Below are 17,904 nucleotides of genomic sequence, written 5' to 3' on the forward strand. Positions count from 1 at the left end.
TTATTCTGCTATTGACCCGCTTGCCTCCCCCGTTCTGATGGGAGAGATTACTCTTCCTGTTTATCCGACTGGATCACGATCAGCTCCATCATCTGTCCGGATCAAACTCAGCCAACAAACACTGCAGAAAACAACACCAGGTCAGGATGCAGAGATGTTTGCCCATTATAACACTCAATATTGCACTTCTACATGTAGGCCCTTGCTTCTCAAACATCTCATAGACCGTTTGCTATATCGGTCTCTTGACAGGTGGTCAGACTGGTTTGTGCATATGGACACTCATGGAAAGGAGGGAGAACTGGCACGTGTCCCAACCTGGAGCCTGAGTGTGCTGACAGGATAGGGGTTCGCTTTGCTGAGCATGACCCAAGTCCCGTTGACCGGAAACTCAAGGAAACCAGACACCTTACAGTGCACATTTTACTAACATAAGCACCCGGCAGCACAGAAAGACAAAAACATAAGCAGTTACATTAGACATTTTGCATATAATTCGAACACAAAACTTGTCCAACTCTAACATTAAAATGCACCGTTCTTCCATTATAAATCCAGCTGATGTGCTTATGGTTTCAGCTGTGAAGCGTTCGATCTATTTGTTGTGGCCACTGGCAACGATTATTGATGCGCTGAAGCTCATCAGTGCAAATGAGGTGATAACTTGCAAAAGATAAGATTCAAAGATTGAACAAGTACAGGAACGCTTTGCATTGATGAGACTGCAGACATTTATGTGAGCTTTGTATCTTTCCCCACCAGCGTTTTTGAAAACATATGTGAAGCTTTTACATATTAAGAGGCTTTGCTTTTTTGATCATATATATATATATATATGTGACCCTGGATCACAAAACCAGTCACAAGTCGCACGGGTATATTTGTGGCAATAGACAACAATACATTGTTTGGGTCAAAATTATCGATTTTTCTTTTATGCCAAAAATCATTAGGATATTAAGTAAAAATCATGTTCCTTGAAGATATTTTGTAAATTTCCTACCGTAAATATATAAAACATTTATGTTTGTGAGTGAATGCAGCGCAATCGCGAACATAAATGAACAACTTTAAAGGCGATTTTCTCAATGTTTTGATTTTTTTGCACCCTCAGATTCCAGATTTCCAAATAGTTGCATCTCGGCAAAATATTGTCCTATCCTAACAAACCATACATCAATGGAAAGCGTATTTATTCAGCTTTTAGTTTTTTATGATGTATAATTCTCAATTTCAAAAAAGTGACTCATGTGACTGGTTTTGTGGTCCAGGGTTTGTTGCTTTTTCTTTATGTTCCAGCGGGCACCACACGAGGGCAGTGTATTTTGAGATAGAAATATAAACCGCCTTATAATGACTTCACCCATGATGTAAAATCACAGAGCATGAGCACAATATAAATCAGCAGACACACAGCAGGGAGTTTGTTGTTGATGCTGAGAGTTGAAGTGGAGTATTACACAAAGAAATCGTTTGTCTCTGAGAGACATTGCAACAGGAAAACACCTTTACAGCAAACTAACAGTGTTTTGTCTCTCACTGGGGGAACATTTTGTAAGATAACCACATGCAATATTTTTCAGGCCCTGAATGAATCATTTTACACACTCATCCTACACAAGTTGCATAATCTATAATAGCTTAGTGTAAGTTGTTTGCAAGAAAATAAGCAGCTTAACACTGAAAACAAAGGAAGGAAGTGATCTCACACAGACTGAACTGGAGAATTTTTTTTTTTTTTTTTGTCATAACGGATTATTAGTTGTGGAAATAAAATGCTGTAACACTAATGCATATAAACTCGATATGAACTGTAAACACCTGCTGTTGTTTTTTGTGTGATTTCCAGCTGAAGTAAATGACAACAAATGGCAGTTTGCTTTGATATTCTAGGTCGTCAACTGTTCGGGGGAGACGAAGCTAAACACAAATAATAAAATGTCACAATGCACATTAATCTTGTACAATTCAAATAAATGCTAAATAAAACCAGCATATCAACCTTTAAAATGGAGAAGAAACACTTCCCATATTTTTTTGCTGTTGACATCAAAGGCTGTGTGTCCCATCAAACTCAAATTCACTTTGTAGAAGTAGGACAAAAACAAAAATACTTACATTTCAGCCTTTAAACCATTATTAAAGAAAATCAATGGGAAAAAGCAAATGTATAACGCAGCTTCGCTTTTTAGAAATGCGACTTTTAAAGTATAATATAAACACTATAAAGATAAATATAGTCATAATTCATCAACAGTAGATCATAATAATTAAATTAATCATTGCGTGCAAACTGCTCTGAAACTAAGTTTGTTGAATGCACAACAGCGCTGGTTTTTACTTTGAAACATGCAGTGCTAACCATTAAATCGCCTTTTGAAGTTTAATAATCACATTAAGCCATATCACGATTTCTGTTTTTCTGTCTCTAAATTTAAGATCTCTTGAATTCATAATTAAGACATTTCTCATACCACTTAAGATATTTCAGATTTTAAAGGCACACTATGCAGTTTCCGTTTTTCTCAAACAGCGACCCCTAGAGTCGATGTGGAGTACTTGTATTTAACGTTACTATCGTAAATACCACTCACACAGAGCCGTCTCTGCACTCTTCCGACTTCGCGTTCTTTGTTTTCTTCGTCGACTCTGCCATGATTCACGTCTGAAATGCGTGCTAGTGTCTTCCATAGAGGCTGCTTCATATGTTGTTGATGTATGTGACGTCGCGCCGTAAAGCAAGTCGTGATTCTTGCGAGATTTGTCGGGGCACCACCTCTCAAATCTGCATTGCTGGTTTTGCCAGCGGCGTCCCCCCCACTGCTTTGCTATCGGGATGATTCCCCCTACTACGAGTTCGTTTACCATCGAAATGATTTCGAAGCTGTTATATTAAAGTACAAATCTTGCATAGTGTGCCTTTAAGGGGCTATTTTTAGAATTCAGAAATCCGTGTTATATTAACGCAACAACATACGCTAATATTGTTAAGTGGCTGTTAAGTGAACTGCAGCCAGCAACTTATTGCTCAAGCCTGGGTTTCCCCATGCTGCCATTCACGCTGCTAGGCAGCATGGACACCATGGACCAGATTTTCCCCTCAAAAAGGGAACCAATCACAGAACGGGGAGGGAGCAGCAAGACGATGACGACGTCTATGCGACACACCGAAGCAGTTTGTTTATATCTATGGATCCAACATGGCATCAGACACGAAGTTACCTTTCGATGCAGCCTTACACACTAAAAAAAAATGGTTCTTCAGCGGTTCTTCAGGGGTTCTTTGCGGTGGTTAAGGTGCTATATAGCACCACTACCATTTAAAGAACCTGTTAAGCCCAGTTTGGTTCTTCAGCGGTTCTTTAGCGGTTCTTTGGGGTGGTTAATGTGCTATATGGCACCTCTTATGGTTCTACATAGCACCATTTGACAAAGGTAGGTGCTATATGGCACTTAAAGTGGTTCCCCTATGATTACAAGCCAATGAACCACTTTTAGTGCTATTTAGCACCATTTTTGTTTAGAGTGAGATAGTGTTCTAAGTAGTTTAGAACGCAAGTTTATTTCGTCTTCTTCCTCGTCGAATTTCGGTCGCTCTACATACGTCATCTGGTATAATTGAAACGATTGGCTATGAGGTACGTACAGACGCATTTGATAGACATTCGTAGCGCCCAATAAACGGCTCTGGGCATTCGTAAACCACGCCTCAAATACGAGAAAATTAACATGTGGTTCCCAGACCACGTCTCAATGAGACGAGGTCTGACATTAGCCAGGCTATTATTGCTCATGCTCGTACTCAAAACGTACAAGAGACTGAATGTGAATCAATGCCCTGATAAACTCACGATAAATTATGTTTTCATTCTTCGCTTACAAGTAAAATAATTTGAAAATACCTTTGCAGCAATATACGCCGTCCACACTGCTGAGAGCGAAGTTTAGATGAGTATGTAACTACGTTCTGCACGCTTTTCTCTCAACTACAATAAAAGCAAGATGCATCAGCATCATGTCGACAGATGAGGTAATTAAAATTACACTGTTATAGTAGTTTGGTTATACTGTAAAGTATATTTGAGACTAGATAGACTATGTAGAACTGGCTATGTGAGACTATAGTTTGAATTAATATCTTTTCTTTGTATGACACATTGACATGACAGTACAGAATAGCTCTTTCGGCATTATCCTGAACATTGTATAAGCATTCGTTTCATATGTCATAGAACGGAGGCTCTCGGGAGAGTAAACTTCACATCCTTTGTATTTTCTTCACATAAAAATCTTGTTTTGTTAACAAGCTGTTCACACATCGGCAACTAAGAGGTGATTAATACATGAGAATGATTACATATAGGCCATTTAAATTTGATACAACTGAATTTAAGACGTTTAAAGGGCCTTAAATGGCCCTGAAATACAGGTTTGGTATTATGTTGGGTCGCCAATTGGTCAATGTAAAATCTCGGGTTTGGAAGGAAAACCAGTTGTGAAACACAACTCAATGAATGCATGAAGAAGAAAAAAGAAGAACTGCACAGGTATTGATCTTAGAATATTTAATTGGAAAAGTCAGTTTCAAAAATACAAGGCAAATCCAGGGAAAAGGGTGCTTACAGCTCACTGAGTCGGGTACTGTGGCCTTCTCACAATGGCAATAAATAACTATTATAGCACAGACATTGATTTCACCTCTTCAAAATTCATCAGTGAATCACTCATAATACCATGAGACCAAGTGAAGCAGAACACATTTGAGCTGTACTGAGTGATGGTTCAGTGTTCCCATTTTCTCAATCATGCGGGGTGGAAACCAAAGTGGTTAAGACTGAGTATTAGCCAATATGTTCCTCTATTAATATGAGTAAGCAAATTAACACAGAACATATTGGACATATGGAATCTACATATGCACGTGCGCATAAGCTATTACAAATGATCTATCTACTACAATAACAATGTTCAACATTGCAAAAAAACACACAAATTAAATGGCAACTTAACACTTCTAGCACAAAACAAGAAAAAATTTGAAACAACAAAAAACGAGAGAGAGAGAGAGATTTGGCAAAACACAGAATAGGAAGGATTTGAATTGAAATGGCACATTATTCAGTGCTAAAATTATGGACCTAGTGCGGTTAGTACTAAAAAAAAATAGCTGAAAAGAAGCGATATATGATTGCAAATAAATGGCACGCCAAGATTATTTCAACACAAACATCCACAATAACAATGCATACAATTTAAAAACATTATATCCTTGAGTAATACTAAGCTTCAAAAGGAAATGGAGAACTTAAAAAGTCCAGTGAGAATAGCGAGACCCGTCTGAGGCGGTAGGGTCTCTGTGTTTTAAATAAGGATGGAAAAGAAGCGGTAAATCGGTGAACGTCGACCCTGTCACTGTAAAGACTATGTACAACAGGAAGGCTGCAGTCCGTCGGCAGGGTAAATCCTCCTTATCACATGGCTCAGTTACACAAGTTTTTATTTTACTTTTTAAATATTCACGTTCTACGTCTAATTCCTAAACTAACACCCCATAGGCTGGACAGGTCACCTTCATTGAGACGGATTCCATAAAGCATTTGCACAAAACACCAGTGTTTATCAGGTCTGCACTCATTCAAGGCAGACCTGGATGCTGTTTTCCTGGGAGATACGCGACAGAATTTCACCCTGACTGATACTAAACATTAATATAGTTTATGTGGGATAACTTTCTGAAACTATTTCAGCACTACATACCTGGTTATGTGTCCATAAGTGAGCTGACCACGTCACAGGAAACTATTCTGAGGCTATGAACATCGATGGCTTTTACATTGCAGATTTTCGGTTTGCATACAGAGAACAGGAAGAGCTTCTCACATCAAGGATGGGGGGAGAGAGTGCCAGAACGAGCATCCTATCATACATGACCCCTCCTCCTGCTGGTTTAAATTAGCCCTCTGCAGACCTTGTGTGGAAAATGGGTCAGATTTATCATCAAAATGGATGTGTTTGTACGTGGAGTGTGGTGCGTTAGCTCATGTGATCTGAACGCGGTGTGTCGGGGATCTGCGGTTGTGTTCTGTGTATAATGCTTGAAATGTCTCTTGGTGCGATCCACTCTACCTGTGCAAAAGGGAACTGGAATAGCTGGACTACACTAAACGTAGTTTAGGACAGACGGTCTGAGAGACTATAAGAAAGCACTGGGGTTCGCTCTCGGGTCCTTTTGGTTCCTGTAGCGCATGGCCAGCCAAACTCCTAAGATCTGAGAAAAAAAAAGGGGGAAAAAATATTATAAATACAGTACTAGAGTATAATATATAGCTATAATGAGACCAAGTCAATGTGATAAAATTATTTTATCATTACAGGCAAATTAACACTAATGCATGACTGGAAGTGACATTTATATATCAGAAATATTATAAAAAAGATCAGTGTTCAATGTTCAATATATATATATATTCAGTAGGGGTGTAACGATATTCGAACCGAACCGAAAAACCGCGATACACCACCCACGATACGAATCGCGATACTCTCATGGCGTACCGAACACGCCCGCCCCGCCCCCTGCTGTCCCGGCTCATTGGACCTCACCTCATGTCTTATGTGTACACAACGAATACAGCGTTGCCTAACCACCATTAACCACATTTAATCGCAATAAGCTCAGTGTTTTGTTACATTCGATAATAAGCCAGGTGTAATCTTTCAAATTCTGTCTATTTGATCACGAAATTCAAACATTAAATGTCGTTTTGGCGCTCTTTGATGTGGCGTGACTCCTCATTTAAAGCGGCAGCGCGGAGCGCGAGTAAACGCGATTCTCTTCCTCAGTTACAGAATAAACATGAATGGACACCTGAAGGTATGTTGAAAGATACAGTATACTTACTGAAAGGCATCATAACTCGTGTAATCGCTCAGTCAGTGTTTCAACAGCGGAAATACGTCAATAAAACGCTTAGTTTTTCACATAGCTTTATTTACCTCAGGCAAGTCATTCAGTGTCCACAGCTTGTTGGTTTGCTAAGGAAATGAACTCTTTCACTAAATAAATGCACTATATTAGCCTATATATTATATTTTACTTAACCTGTTAATGACATCTTGATTATTTAATGTATGTTTAAAATATCTGTCATGAAAATGACAGCAACTGTGTAAATTATTATATTTCAATAATAAATTAGAGTAAAAATGTTAATGTAAAAACTGCCTTATGTGCAGTTTACATGTTTTCATACAATTTGTTACTTGAGTGTTGATTATTATTATATCTAAAAATAAATAGCAACTGAATTTAGGCTAAAAGTCTAGGCTCTGTTGTTACGCTTTAATGTTATAGTAATGTGCAAGTAAGGGCTCCTATATAGTTTACAGCATTAGCAGATGATTTTTTTTATCCTTGCGAAACGTTTACTTGTAATTGAATTAATTTAAAGACAAGGACACAATTTGTTCATTAAAGCACTGTTTAACAAAAAAACAAGCAATTTTAGTTTTCTAAACCCCCCACTCCACCTAAATGAACCGAACCGAACCGAACCGAGACGTCAAAACCGTGGGACGTACCGAACCGTCAGTTTTGTGTATCGTTACACCCCTAATATTCAGTAACATTATATATTCTTACATTATTTAAATATATGTGTGTGTGTGTGTGTGTGTGTGTGTGTGTGTGTGTGTGTGTGTGTGTGTGTGTTAGTATTGTTAACTAAAACTATTTTAAAAATTCTTTATTAGAAATAAAGAAACTATTTTGTTAATTGTTTGTTATAAAAATAAATATAGAAGATAAAAAATAATGTTTCATAATATTTTAGTAAAAAATAAAGCTGACAATAAAATAAAACAAATATTAGATGAACAGCATTAACTTAAACGAAACCTTGGAAACTTACTGATATAAAATAAAGTTGAGATACAATTAAATTACAAGAAAAAATGACTAAAACTGAAATAAAAATAGAAAATAAACTAAAATGAAGAATGAAGGATGAGTGTTTGCAAAATAAAAATTTTGTAGGATGCCACTTTCTTAATTACAACTTACAATATGATCAATAACTATTTATTTCAAGCTTTATTCTCTAACTAACATGCCCAGACCTCAGAAAGACAGGACACACAAAAGAAGTCCAGGGCCCGTATTCATAAAGAATCTTAATGCAAAGAGTAGCTCCTAGTGACAAAATTCTAAGAAAATTCTTAGAAATGTGGGCGTTTACTCTTAAAATTAAAGAAAAAATCCTAGTAAAGAAAAAAGTAATTCAGAAAGCATCTTAACCCTTAAAAGAGGTCTTAAGGTCAAAATTATTAGGAGCACGGACGAGGACTTTTAAGAGGCTTAAGAGTTTCTTTAGCAGAGGAGAAAATGGCAGAAAGACGAAGAGGGAGAAGAAATGTGTTGCAGACAATGAATAACAGTGAGTTAATAAGACGCTATAGATTAGATCGTGCAGGGATCATGTTTGTGACTGATCTTATTAGAGACACGCTAATATCTCCGATACAGCGCAGAAATGCCATAGCGCCAGAAATGAAAGTAATCACTACATTACGATATTTGGCAACTGGGAAAATTCCATGTTTGATACATTAAAACCAACATTCAAACCACCACTTAAATAGACATGCCAGCAATCAGTGTAATTGGCTTAGAATGATAAAAATTGTTCCACTCTTTCCAATCAAATACCTTATAAGAAATTAACAGCATGGTAAATAAAAAAAAAAGGATTTATATACACATATAATGTGTGTGTGTGAGATCGGTCAAATAGGAAAAAATTACGCATGTAATTTCAAAGTGAAGGCTATACTTAAAATCACTTTTTTTTTTCCTTCTTGGACAACCAACCAATCACAGTCTTCAAAAGACTGTGTCATACATAGCAACGGGGTCAACCCCGCCTCCTTACTAAGATGAAAGTTTTTGTCTTTTCCTTACTCAGAGTTGCTCTCAGATCGGTCCCGAAATTCATTTAAGCTAAGACTCCTACGTAAAAGTTAAGCTAAATTAAGAGTTTTCTTAGAGTATTCTTAGAATCTTTATGAATACGGGACCAGATCTCCAGTGTCCAACTTTTCTGTGGCCTTCACATGCGGCCCACACAGCATGTGATCTGAACTGACCTCTGTGAAGCTGAAAAAGAGGCCGACTCCTCCCAGAATCTTCAGAGCTTCTGATGAATGTTGGAGCATCTTTTCACCGCAGGTGAGACAGGATTTCTTTACTACACACAGCTGCGGGAAAAGAAAGCAGGGTGTTATTCTCACATTTGTTTAACTCAACATCCATCATCCAGGCTACAGGTCATCATCATCACATATAAATGGTCCATTCACTGTTCATATTAGAACAAAAAAAGGGAAAAAAAGTAGTTGGGCCCTTTAACTGTTGGGTCATACCATTTCTTCCTGTCTAAAGGCCCGGGTTCACTTAATTTACCGCATTCTGCTCTGTCTTGCGCACAAGTTCTACACGTATGCGAAGTACAATTGCTTTTTTATACTCTACCAGAGTCGTGTAAGGATGGATAGAAGTAAAGTAAAGTAGCGGATCCTTCACAAGTTTAGAACTAGAACCAAAACAGAAGGATATGCTGTGTTTACTGTTTTGTATCACTCTTTGTACCGCACTCTTTTTCGGCTAATGCACAGTGCATCACAACTGTGCATATTTCCGTGATGACTCCGACTTCCAACTAGATGGAACTGGATAATATTCTGAATGTTCTGATCCAATCTGACTTCTGACCTGTAATGCTGCCTGAACCATAATCAAACACTGTTCGCTCATTGGCCAGAGGAGAACTGGCCCCCGAATGAGCCTGTGTTCTCCCAAGGTTTTCTTCTCCATTCTGTCACCTGATGGAGTTTTGATTCCTTGCCACTGTTGCCTTGGCTTTTGACTTGCTTAGTTGGGGACATTTAATATTCAACAATATTACTGATCTGCCTTACTTAAGGTGGACGATGATGCAATTTTCTTCTAGAAACAAACTTTGTTGTATTATTTTGTATTATCAGAGGGCCTTTATTAACCCCTTGGAGCCGTGTGGATTATTTTTATGATGGATGGATGCACTTTTTTGGATTTCAAAATCAGGAGAACCATTCACCACCATTATAAAGCTTGGAAGAGCAAGGATTTTTTTTATATAACTCCAATTGTGTTTGTCTGAAGGTAGAAAGTCATATACACCTAGGAAGACTTGAGGGTGAGTAAATCATGGGATAATTTTCATTTTTGGGTGAACTCTCTCTAAATATTGTGGTATTCCGCCATGTTTCTCACTGACCCGCCCCCCAACTCGTAAACATCGGTGCTTAAAGAAAATCCTGAGCTTCCCACTCGTATTAACGACATTGTGATGGCGTCCATGTGCGTTCAACACGTAAATACAATCTTTCTGACTTGACTTGAACGCACCATATTTCGCATCTCCCTTTTCTCAAAATCCTATCCTCTCTCAACTTTATCTCTCCAATAAGGTGGTAGAAAGACAAAAAAGGAGAAGACAAAGAAGGTATACTTACAGATTCACAGAGGTTTAAGTCAGACACAAAATCTGTCTGGTGAAGAGTGTTGTTGAACAGGCCACAGCAGTCCAGTTTTTTCTCAAGACTTATCCTTGTATCGTTACTCATTATTCTCCAGGACGAGTTCAGCAGATTCTCCTGTTGTTGGTAATGGGACATGACAAAAAACAGGAATCACTCTCAGTTTCTCAACAAACAATTGTGCAACAACAACAAGTGTGCTTTAAAATGAATTAGGCCTACCTGTTGACCCTGGTTCATGGCCAGGCAAGAACAGGAAACTCCAAACTGGAAGAGGAAGACGATGAAGAGAATGACCATGTACTGTAAAAAAGCATTTGTGGTCAAGGACTTAACAACATTCGAACGGGAGAACTATTAAAATATTTACAATTATAACATCATTTTTATGGGCATAGAACTACAAAAAGCACGCAGTACAAGGTTACTAAAGGATACAAAGAAAAGCATGACTTGGTGATGGTGGACGGCTCCAATGAGCCCCACAATGGAGATCAGTAGCAGAAAGAAGCCCACGGCAATCACGCCGCCAATGATGTGGATGCTGGAGACGATGCCAAAGCCTTTGCCCCATGCTGCTACGACAATCAACAGAAGACCCACCAGCTGAGGATGAAACAAGAGACCAATCAGAAACATGTCTCAACAGCACAAACCATTTACAATATGTCAGAAATAACACTATATTGCGCTTAAAGTCAACATGAAATGGCATTCACAACCCATTTTACTTCCATAATGTGACGCATTATCAAGTTGAACAGAATAATTAACGAGAGAAAAAAAGGGACTTGATTTTATCCATAGAGTTGATAAAAAAAATTATGTTTTACAATTAACTTTCATTTTAATTCAGTTAATTTATTTATATTTTATTCATTTTAATTCAGTTAATTTATTTATATTTTATTTATTTAACTTACAACTTACAATTGTAAGTTAAAGGTGCATTGTGTAATATTTAGGAGGATCTGTAGACAGAAATGCAATACTATGAAAACATAACTATGTTTTCAATGGTGTAATAAGACCTTATATAATGAACCGTTATGTTTGTATATGAGCCATTTCTATCTACATACATCGCGGGTCCCCTTACATTGAAAAGTGCCATTTTGCACCGACATGTGGCCATAAAAGGACAAACGCGTTTCGTCACTGTTGTTCTTCATGCAAAGAAGCTAGCTAAAATCAGCGAATAAAACACTGACAAAATGATGAACAAGTAACAATAATATTCGCAAAAACATATTGTTTAACTGAATAATACAATAAACATATTTTCTTTATCTTTGTAAAGAAACCTCATTGCTGAACTGGCTACTCTCTGCTGTCTCAGACGACGACAACATCATCTCCTGTCGGCCAACGTAACTTTTGTTGGTTGCAATTCGTAACCTCACCACTAGATGCCGCTAAAAATCACACACTGCACCTTTAAAAGGTTAACCTACAATTGATTAAAAATAATAAATAAAACCAGACCAAACAAAATATATAACCAAATAAATAAATAAAAATAGTACACTGGCAAGACATCTAATAAAATAAATTAATTTGTTGCTTGCAAAAAATATTTGCCAAGAACTGATGGCAACTTATGAATGGTCATCAATGAAAAGAAAAGAAGCTTTTTGTCCACAGATAATGTAGTTATGAATACCATCATATTAACATGTTAACCGAATGCTAGCTGGGCGTGGTCTCCATATGACAGGTAGTCGGAGAGGAGGATTAAAAAAAATAAGACGACAAACGTTTTACTCTGTAATGCTCCGATAATGCATTCACAACCAGACCAGTAAATATGGTCAAAGTTGACTTCATGTTGACTTTAAGTGATGTCTACAGTTTTGTATGCCTCAGGATGACTACTTTATGTGGTGCTTCAATTCATTACAACTACTGTGACAGCAACATGAAACAAGTCAAATGTTGTTACGCCGACTAGTGTCAATCTACAGTTCAAGGGTTTGTCTGGAATCTATAAAACCCAAAGCAAAGGGCAGCAGGATCAAGATTGCAGGTCCAGAGAGCAACATATTTACCAAACAGCAGCACATGGGCAGCATATCACCAGCCAAACCCAATGCCGAACAATGTACACAGTGTACACACACAGTTCCTCCTTAAATGCCAGCATGAGGGGTACGATTATGACATTATGGAGAACATTGTGAACCAAAACCAAGCCAAATACACCACAAAATGGTCTGAGTGATGGCTTCTGTGCAAACTGCTTTTTTTTTTTCAAACCGGGGTCCACAATGGTATTCTAGGGAGCCCGTGGAAAACTTAAGAGTAAAACTGTAAAAACAAATTATGAAAATAAGATTAAACAAATACATAAATTATTAATTTAAATAAGTAAATATTAATAAATACATTAAGTAAAACCTAACAGTACAGTACAGTAGAGTACTATGAGTCGAGAAAATGTAAATGTAACAATGGAAATTATATTCTAAATATTTTCCAAATAATAATAAACATGCATAATATAAATTTGTAACAGTATAAATTGGGTCTGCTAGGGAATACTACAGGGTCCATGGGAAAAACTTTGAGATCAAATGTAAGAATAAATAAATAAAATAAATAAAAATAAGATTAAACAAAATAAATAAATTAGTAAAAAAATAAATGAAATAGTCAAAGAATATTCATAGAAATTAAATAGTCAAAATAATATTTTACATGTTTATAATATTAATTTTCACAGTATAAATTGGGTCTGCTAGGGAATACTAGGGGATCTGTAGAAAAAAAATTGAGATCATATAATGTAAAAAATAATAATTAATAAATAAAAATAAGATTAAACAAAATAAATTAGTAAAACAAACTAAAAAAAATAATTTAAAGAAAGGAAAGAAATAAGAACAAAAGAAAGAACGAAATGTAAATAATTTAACAGCACAGCACTATAGTGAGTAGAAATAAATATAATAAATATAATAAATGTAACATAATAGACATGAATTAGTCAAAATAATGTTTTGCATGTTTATAATATTAATTTTTCATACTATAAATTGGGTCTGCTAGGAAAATAAATAAAATAAAACGTAAAACAACAAATTGATCAAAAAAAATATATAAAATAAATTAGTGAAACAAACAAAACAAATGTAAAGATAGAGAGAAATGTAAATGATCTAACAGTACAGTACTATAGTGAATAGAAAAAAAATTATAATGTAACAATAATATTTGTTATAAATAATATTTTACACAGATTTTTACAAAATATTTTTTTTTCCGCAATATAAATTGGTTCTTTATCCATGAAAATATATAGCTGTCTTTTAAAATTTAGAATGGGGGTCCCTAGCACAAAGATGATCATATCTGGGGCTCTGTGACATCTAAAAGACTAAAAACCCTTGACGTACAGTACACCTAAACCAAAAGCAGCACCTGTGGAGTAACCTGAGGTTAAGTGTCTTTTACCTTACAGGGTTTTAACCTTTGGGTTACTAGCACAGATCTTGTACCACTACACCACCCAAAGTCATTTAGCACTTCTCATTTACAGCTCTGGCAGAATGCAAAGTCCTTTATTTTTGGCTGAGTGTGAGTGTGACTGTGCCACTGTGATCTTAACCCAGTATTGTCATCACATGTGAGTCAGAGGCATTATAGATACGTGATCGGTGACTCAGTACTGTGTGTATCATATTAAGCAAGCATGAACATTAACTCAACAGAATCTGATATGGCATTTGAGTTTTGACAGATACATGCATGAAGCTGCCAGACCAAAGTCTTTCAGAGCTATCAGCCTAATCAGTCGTGAAATAGACATAAATACACAAATATTTTATATAACTCAAAAATACACTTTATCCATAAGGTAAACAAAACGAGTAAATGAAAAACAGATTACACAAACTAACATAGGGACGATTATGCAACACTGAATGGCGAAACATCATTAAGGAGGTCCTACAAAAAACAAACTACAAAAACAATCTTAATATTAACACATAAAACCGATGTTCTCTTTCACTAATAACAGCAAAACAAGAAGATTTTATTTAACTAGTAAGTTACAGCCTATGAGGAAAAGTAACGTTAGCTAGCTGATTCATCTAACGTTACTGTTAGCAATAAATAAAATAACTGTTACCTCACCAACGACCAAGCAATAATAGTGACAAAGAGAGTAAATATTAAGGAAAAAGGTCCATAACACGCCTTATATCCAGTATAAATGTAGAACTAAATGTTAAGTATTTTTTCCAGGATTAGCCGTTGCTAACAGGCTAGCTGAGCTATATATTCATGTACGTGCGACTCACCATATAAACTACATTTAGCGAACAGAGGGCGTTTTTCGAGCACGTAAATCCTCCGCAAACCATGTTGAATCTTCAGGCATTTACCGGTGAGATGAAATGATGTGCTGCTGATGTTGTTTTCGCTGATGTGAGTATGCTATAAACTGCTCCTCTTCTCTTGTGGTGAGCATTAGCGATGTCCGATTCGTGAAAGAATCGTTCATTTCAGTCGAATCAATTAAACCGGTTCACAAAACCGACTGAACTGAATCATTCAGTCAGCAACTGAATGAATCTTGTTTAATGCCAATGTAAATTATTTTTTTGGTTATAATAAATATCTATGTTTCATGAGATGAATCACGGCTGCAACAAACTGAACTAAGACACATGAATTCACAATAGATAGCCTAGTTAATGAACCTCAAATGAAACGTAAAAAAAACATTTTTGGAATTAATGTGTACGTGATGCTGACGAATTTGGGTCATGAAATAAATGAATCACTGAATCGTTTTTAATTGATTCTTTGAAATGACTTTTCAAAAGAACTGATTCGCGGAAATCGGTTCCCATCACCTGGGCTGAGCTAGCCGGTGACGTCAACCGGAGCCGCAGACCCTCTAGCGGCAGAACTTTCACTCATGTGCTTTGTTTGTAGGAATGTCCAAAGCATACAATTTAAACATAATTTGTATTGAAATAAAACCTGCTATATTAAGATTTTTACAAACAACAGAGTGTAAAACAATAATAATTCGTTCTTCCCTTTCTAATCTTAACATCTTTTTAAATCAAGGAAGTGTCTAAAATGTAATTGTCATTTATATCAATGTTTTATATCACACATATTAAATAAATGATTCATAAATTATTATTTTCTAATATTTTAAGCACGAAATTATCATCCCACTAAATTATCATTAAATCTCGCGATAGCAAAAGCGCATGTTTTCATACTGTAGTTCCAAGTTAATTAGCCTAGAGCGGCCAACATACTCAGTTAAAGACATTTAATTGAAAACCTGTTAAGAAGAGACATGATCAGGGACGATTTTATAGTACATTTGCTCACCTGTCTGCAAACATGCGTGCTTCATGAAAGGCAAGTATTTTCTAATACACAAAGCTATCATTTTCATGTTTATCGTGAATTTGTTTATAACGCTTCTGAATATTACTGTTTCTGATGTAATAAGGGCGCTGATTTAATGATTATAGTAAATACTGAACCTTGTGGACTGATATTTAAACCAGCGCTGAAGCGTCACGTGTGTGCTGCTTGAGCTTCATTGGCTGAGCAGAGTAGCAACAAACAACGTCACACTTCGCCCCGCCCTCTATCGTCACGGGCTTGTGAGACACAGGATGCTGCATTGAGGACTGATGATAAAGATAGGCCCTTTCTACATCATACACTATGAAGGCCTGAACTAGACACTACGACATTTATGTTTATGTATGTATTCTCATCTCGTGCAACAAATTCCCGTAAATGCCAACTATCTTAATATTTTATCGAACTGTATGGGGGAGGCTGAGACAAATTGTCACACTAACCAGTTCAGTCAATACATCTCTCAGGATAGGTTTATTTTTGAATGTCAATTTATGTTTAGGCACATACATTAAAGAATTTGTTACAAAATAAACAAACGTTGACACTTAATGATAACCTAATTATTAAAAATCCCGTAATATGAAATAAATAAAAAAATAAAAAAAAATCTAAGCATTATTAGGATAACAACATTTATTATACTTAATTAATTGTATGAAATTACTTCTTCTTTAAAAAAAAACAACAACCTGTAAACACTTGGCCCCAGTATTAATGTGACAAAATGTGACATTTATGAAAAATTCACTTGTCTGTCAAACAGCATGTGACAACTAGCCCCAGTTTCCTCATAATGTATTTATTTCTCATTATCAGTGCTGAGGTTTTACCATTCCAGCTCTAAATCTGATAATACATTTTTAGGCTGCCTTTTTGAAACCCTTTTTCTTTTAAACGGTTGTCTTGAATTTACCACAAAATCCTGTTTGTGAGAGAGCAGCCTATGAGATGGTGACACTTTTTAAAATCAGGAAGTGATTTCGTATAGAAAGAGAGAGAGAGAGAGGGAGAGAGGGAGAGAGAGAGAGAGGAAATTCGTGCAAGCAAAACTACTTCTGCTCTGAGCTGCATGCTTTAGAGTTTGAACAACTTTTTACGTGCGTGACATTGACATGAAAGAACGGGCAGGAAATGCTGATGGGTTACAGGAGAAACTCCATGCGTTTTAAGCAGTCACATTGGTCTAAATATGAATAGCACAAATAAAGTTGGTAACTCGACTGCTATTAGAGCTGAGGTGAGAAGACATGAAAGCTTGCAGAAAACTCTAAACAAATTTCTCAAACAGCTGGAGAGGGTTGAGGACCAGCAGCTCAAGACAGGACTAAAGGTTTTCCTTCACAGCATACAAGGTGAGCCTGAGTTAACTGGAAAAGTCTCAGAAATATCATGAGATTGTTTATTTTGTCCCCTAGAAAACTTGCTGATAGATTCCCGTATCATTTTGCAAAGTGTGATGTTTACTTCAGGTCCTTAGGGGACCTTTACTTACAGAGGAGACTGACTTGCACGTAAACAGCATGTTGTTTGAGTTGAAAATCTGTGTTGATAGAAAGGCATATCTAAATAATTCTCAGAGAAGAACAAGTTTACTAATCATTCTGGAAATGAGTTAATCACAGCTCCTTGTGTGAGATAAAAATTCAAGGAATTTAGGCTTTTTACATGGTTTGACTGCTAATGATTGTTCCACTTTTGCAGTATTATGTGCATTATCTTGAGTTTTGAAATAATATCAAATTCTAAAATGTCCTAACTGTATATTTTAGAGAAGGCAGACATATAAAAAGGAATATAAATGCTTTAACTCGTGTTAAATCGGATTAAATAACCAGCAGACGTCTGGAAATGCACATGCTCCACCATTAGACTGTGATGATGAACTGTTACTACAGTCCGGATGTTGTATCAGAATGGTGGATGTTA

General features: G+C 36.3%; 2 protein-coding genes across 2 annotated transcripts in view; one reads left to right on the top strand and one right to left on the bottom strand.

Moving 5' to 3' along the window:
- Positions 1-4,550: 4,550 nt before the first annotated feature.
- Positions 4,551-15,066, bottom strand: tspan31 (tetraspanin 31). The gene is made up of 6 exons (XM_082146286.1): positions 14,880-15,066; positions 11,014-11,181; positions 10,798-10,878; positions 10,552-10,692; positions 9,145-9,255; positions 4,551-6,268 (listed from the first exon to the last, which is right to left on the bottom strand). The coding sequence occupies exons 1-6, from the start codon at positions 14,940-14,942 to the stop codon at positions 6,194-6,196; spliced, it is 639 nt and encodes a 212-aa protein (XP_082002412.1). The 5' UTR covers positions 14,943-15,066; the 3' UTR covers positions 4,551-6,193.
- A 1,933-nt stretch (positions 15,067-16,999) lies between these two features.
- The window catches only part of agap2 (ArfGAP with GTPase domain, ankyrin repeat and PH domain 2), a 23,889-nt gene continuing 22,984 nt past the window's right edge, over positions 17,000-17,904 (top strand). Inside the window, exon 1 of the mRNA XM_082146187.1 lies at positions 17,000-17,330. Coding sequence (XP_082002313.1) covers positions 17,168-17,330 — 163 coding nt within the window. The 5' untranslated portion in view covers positions 17,000-17,167. The remainder of the gene's footprint in view (positions 17,331-17,904) is intronic.

Source organism: Leuciscus leuciscus, assembly GCF_965113295.1.
Source record: "Leuciscus leuciscus genome assembly, chromosome: 18".
Taxonomy (NCBI): domain Eukaryota; kingdom Metazoa; phylum Chordata; class Actinopteri; order Cypriniformes; family Leuciscidae; genus Leuciscus; species Leuciscus leuciscus.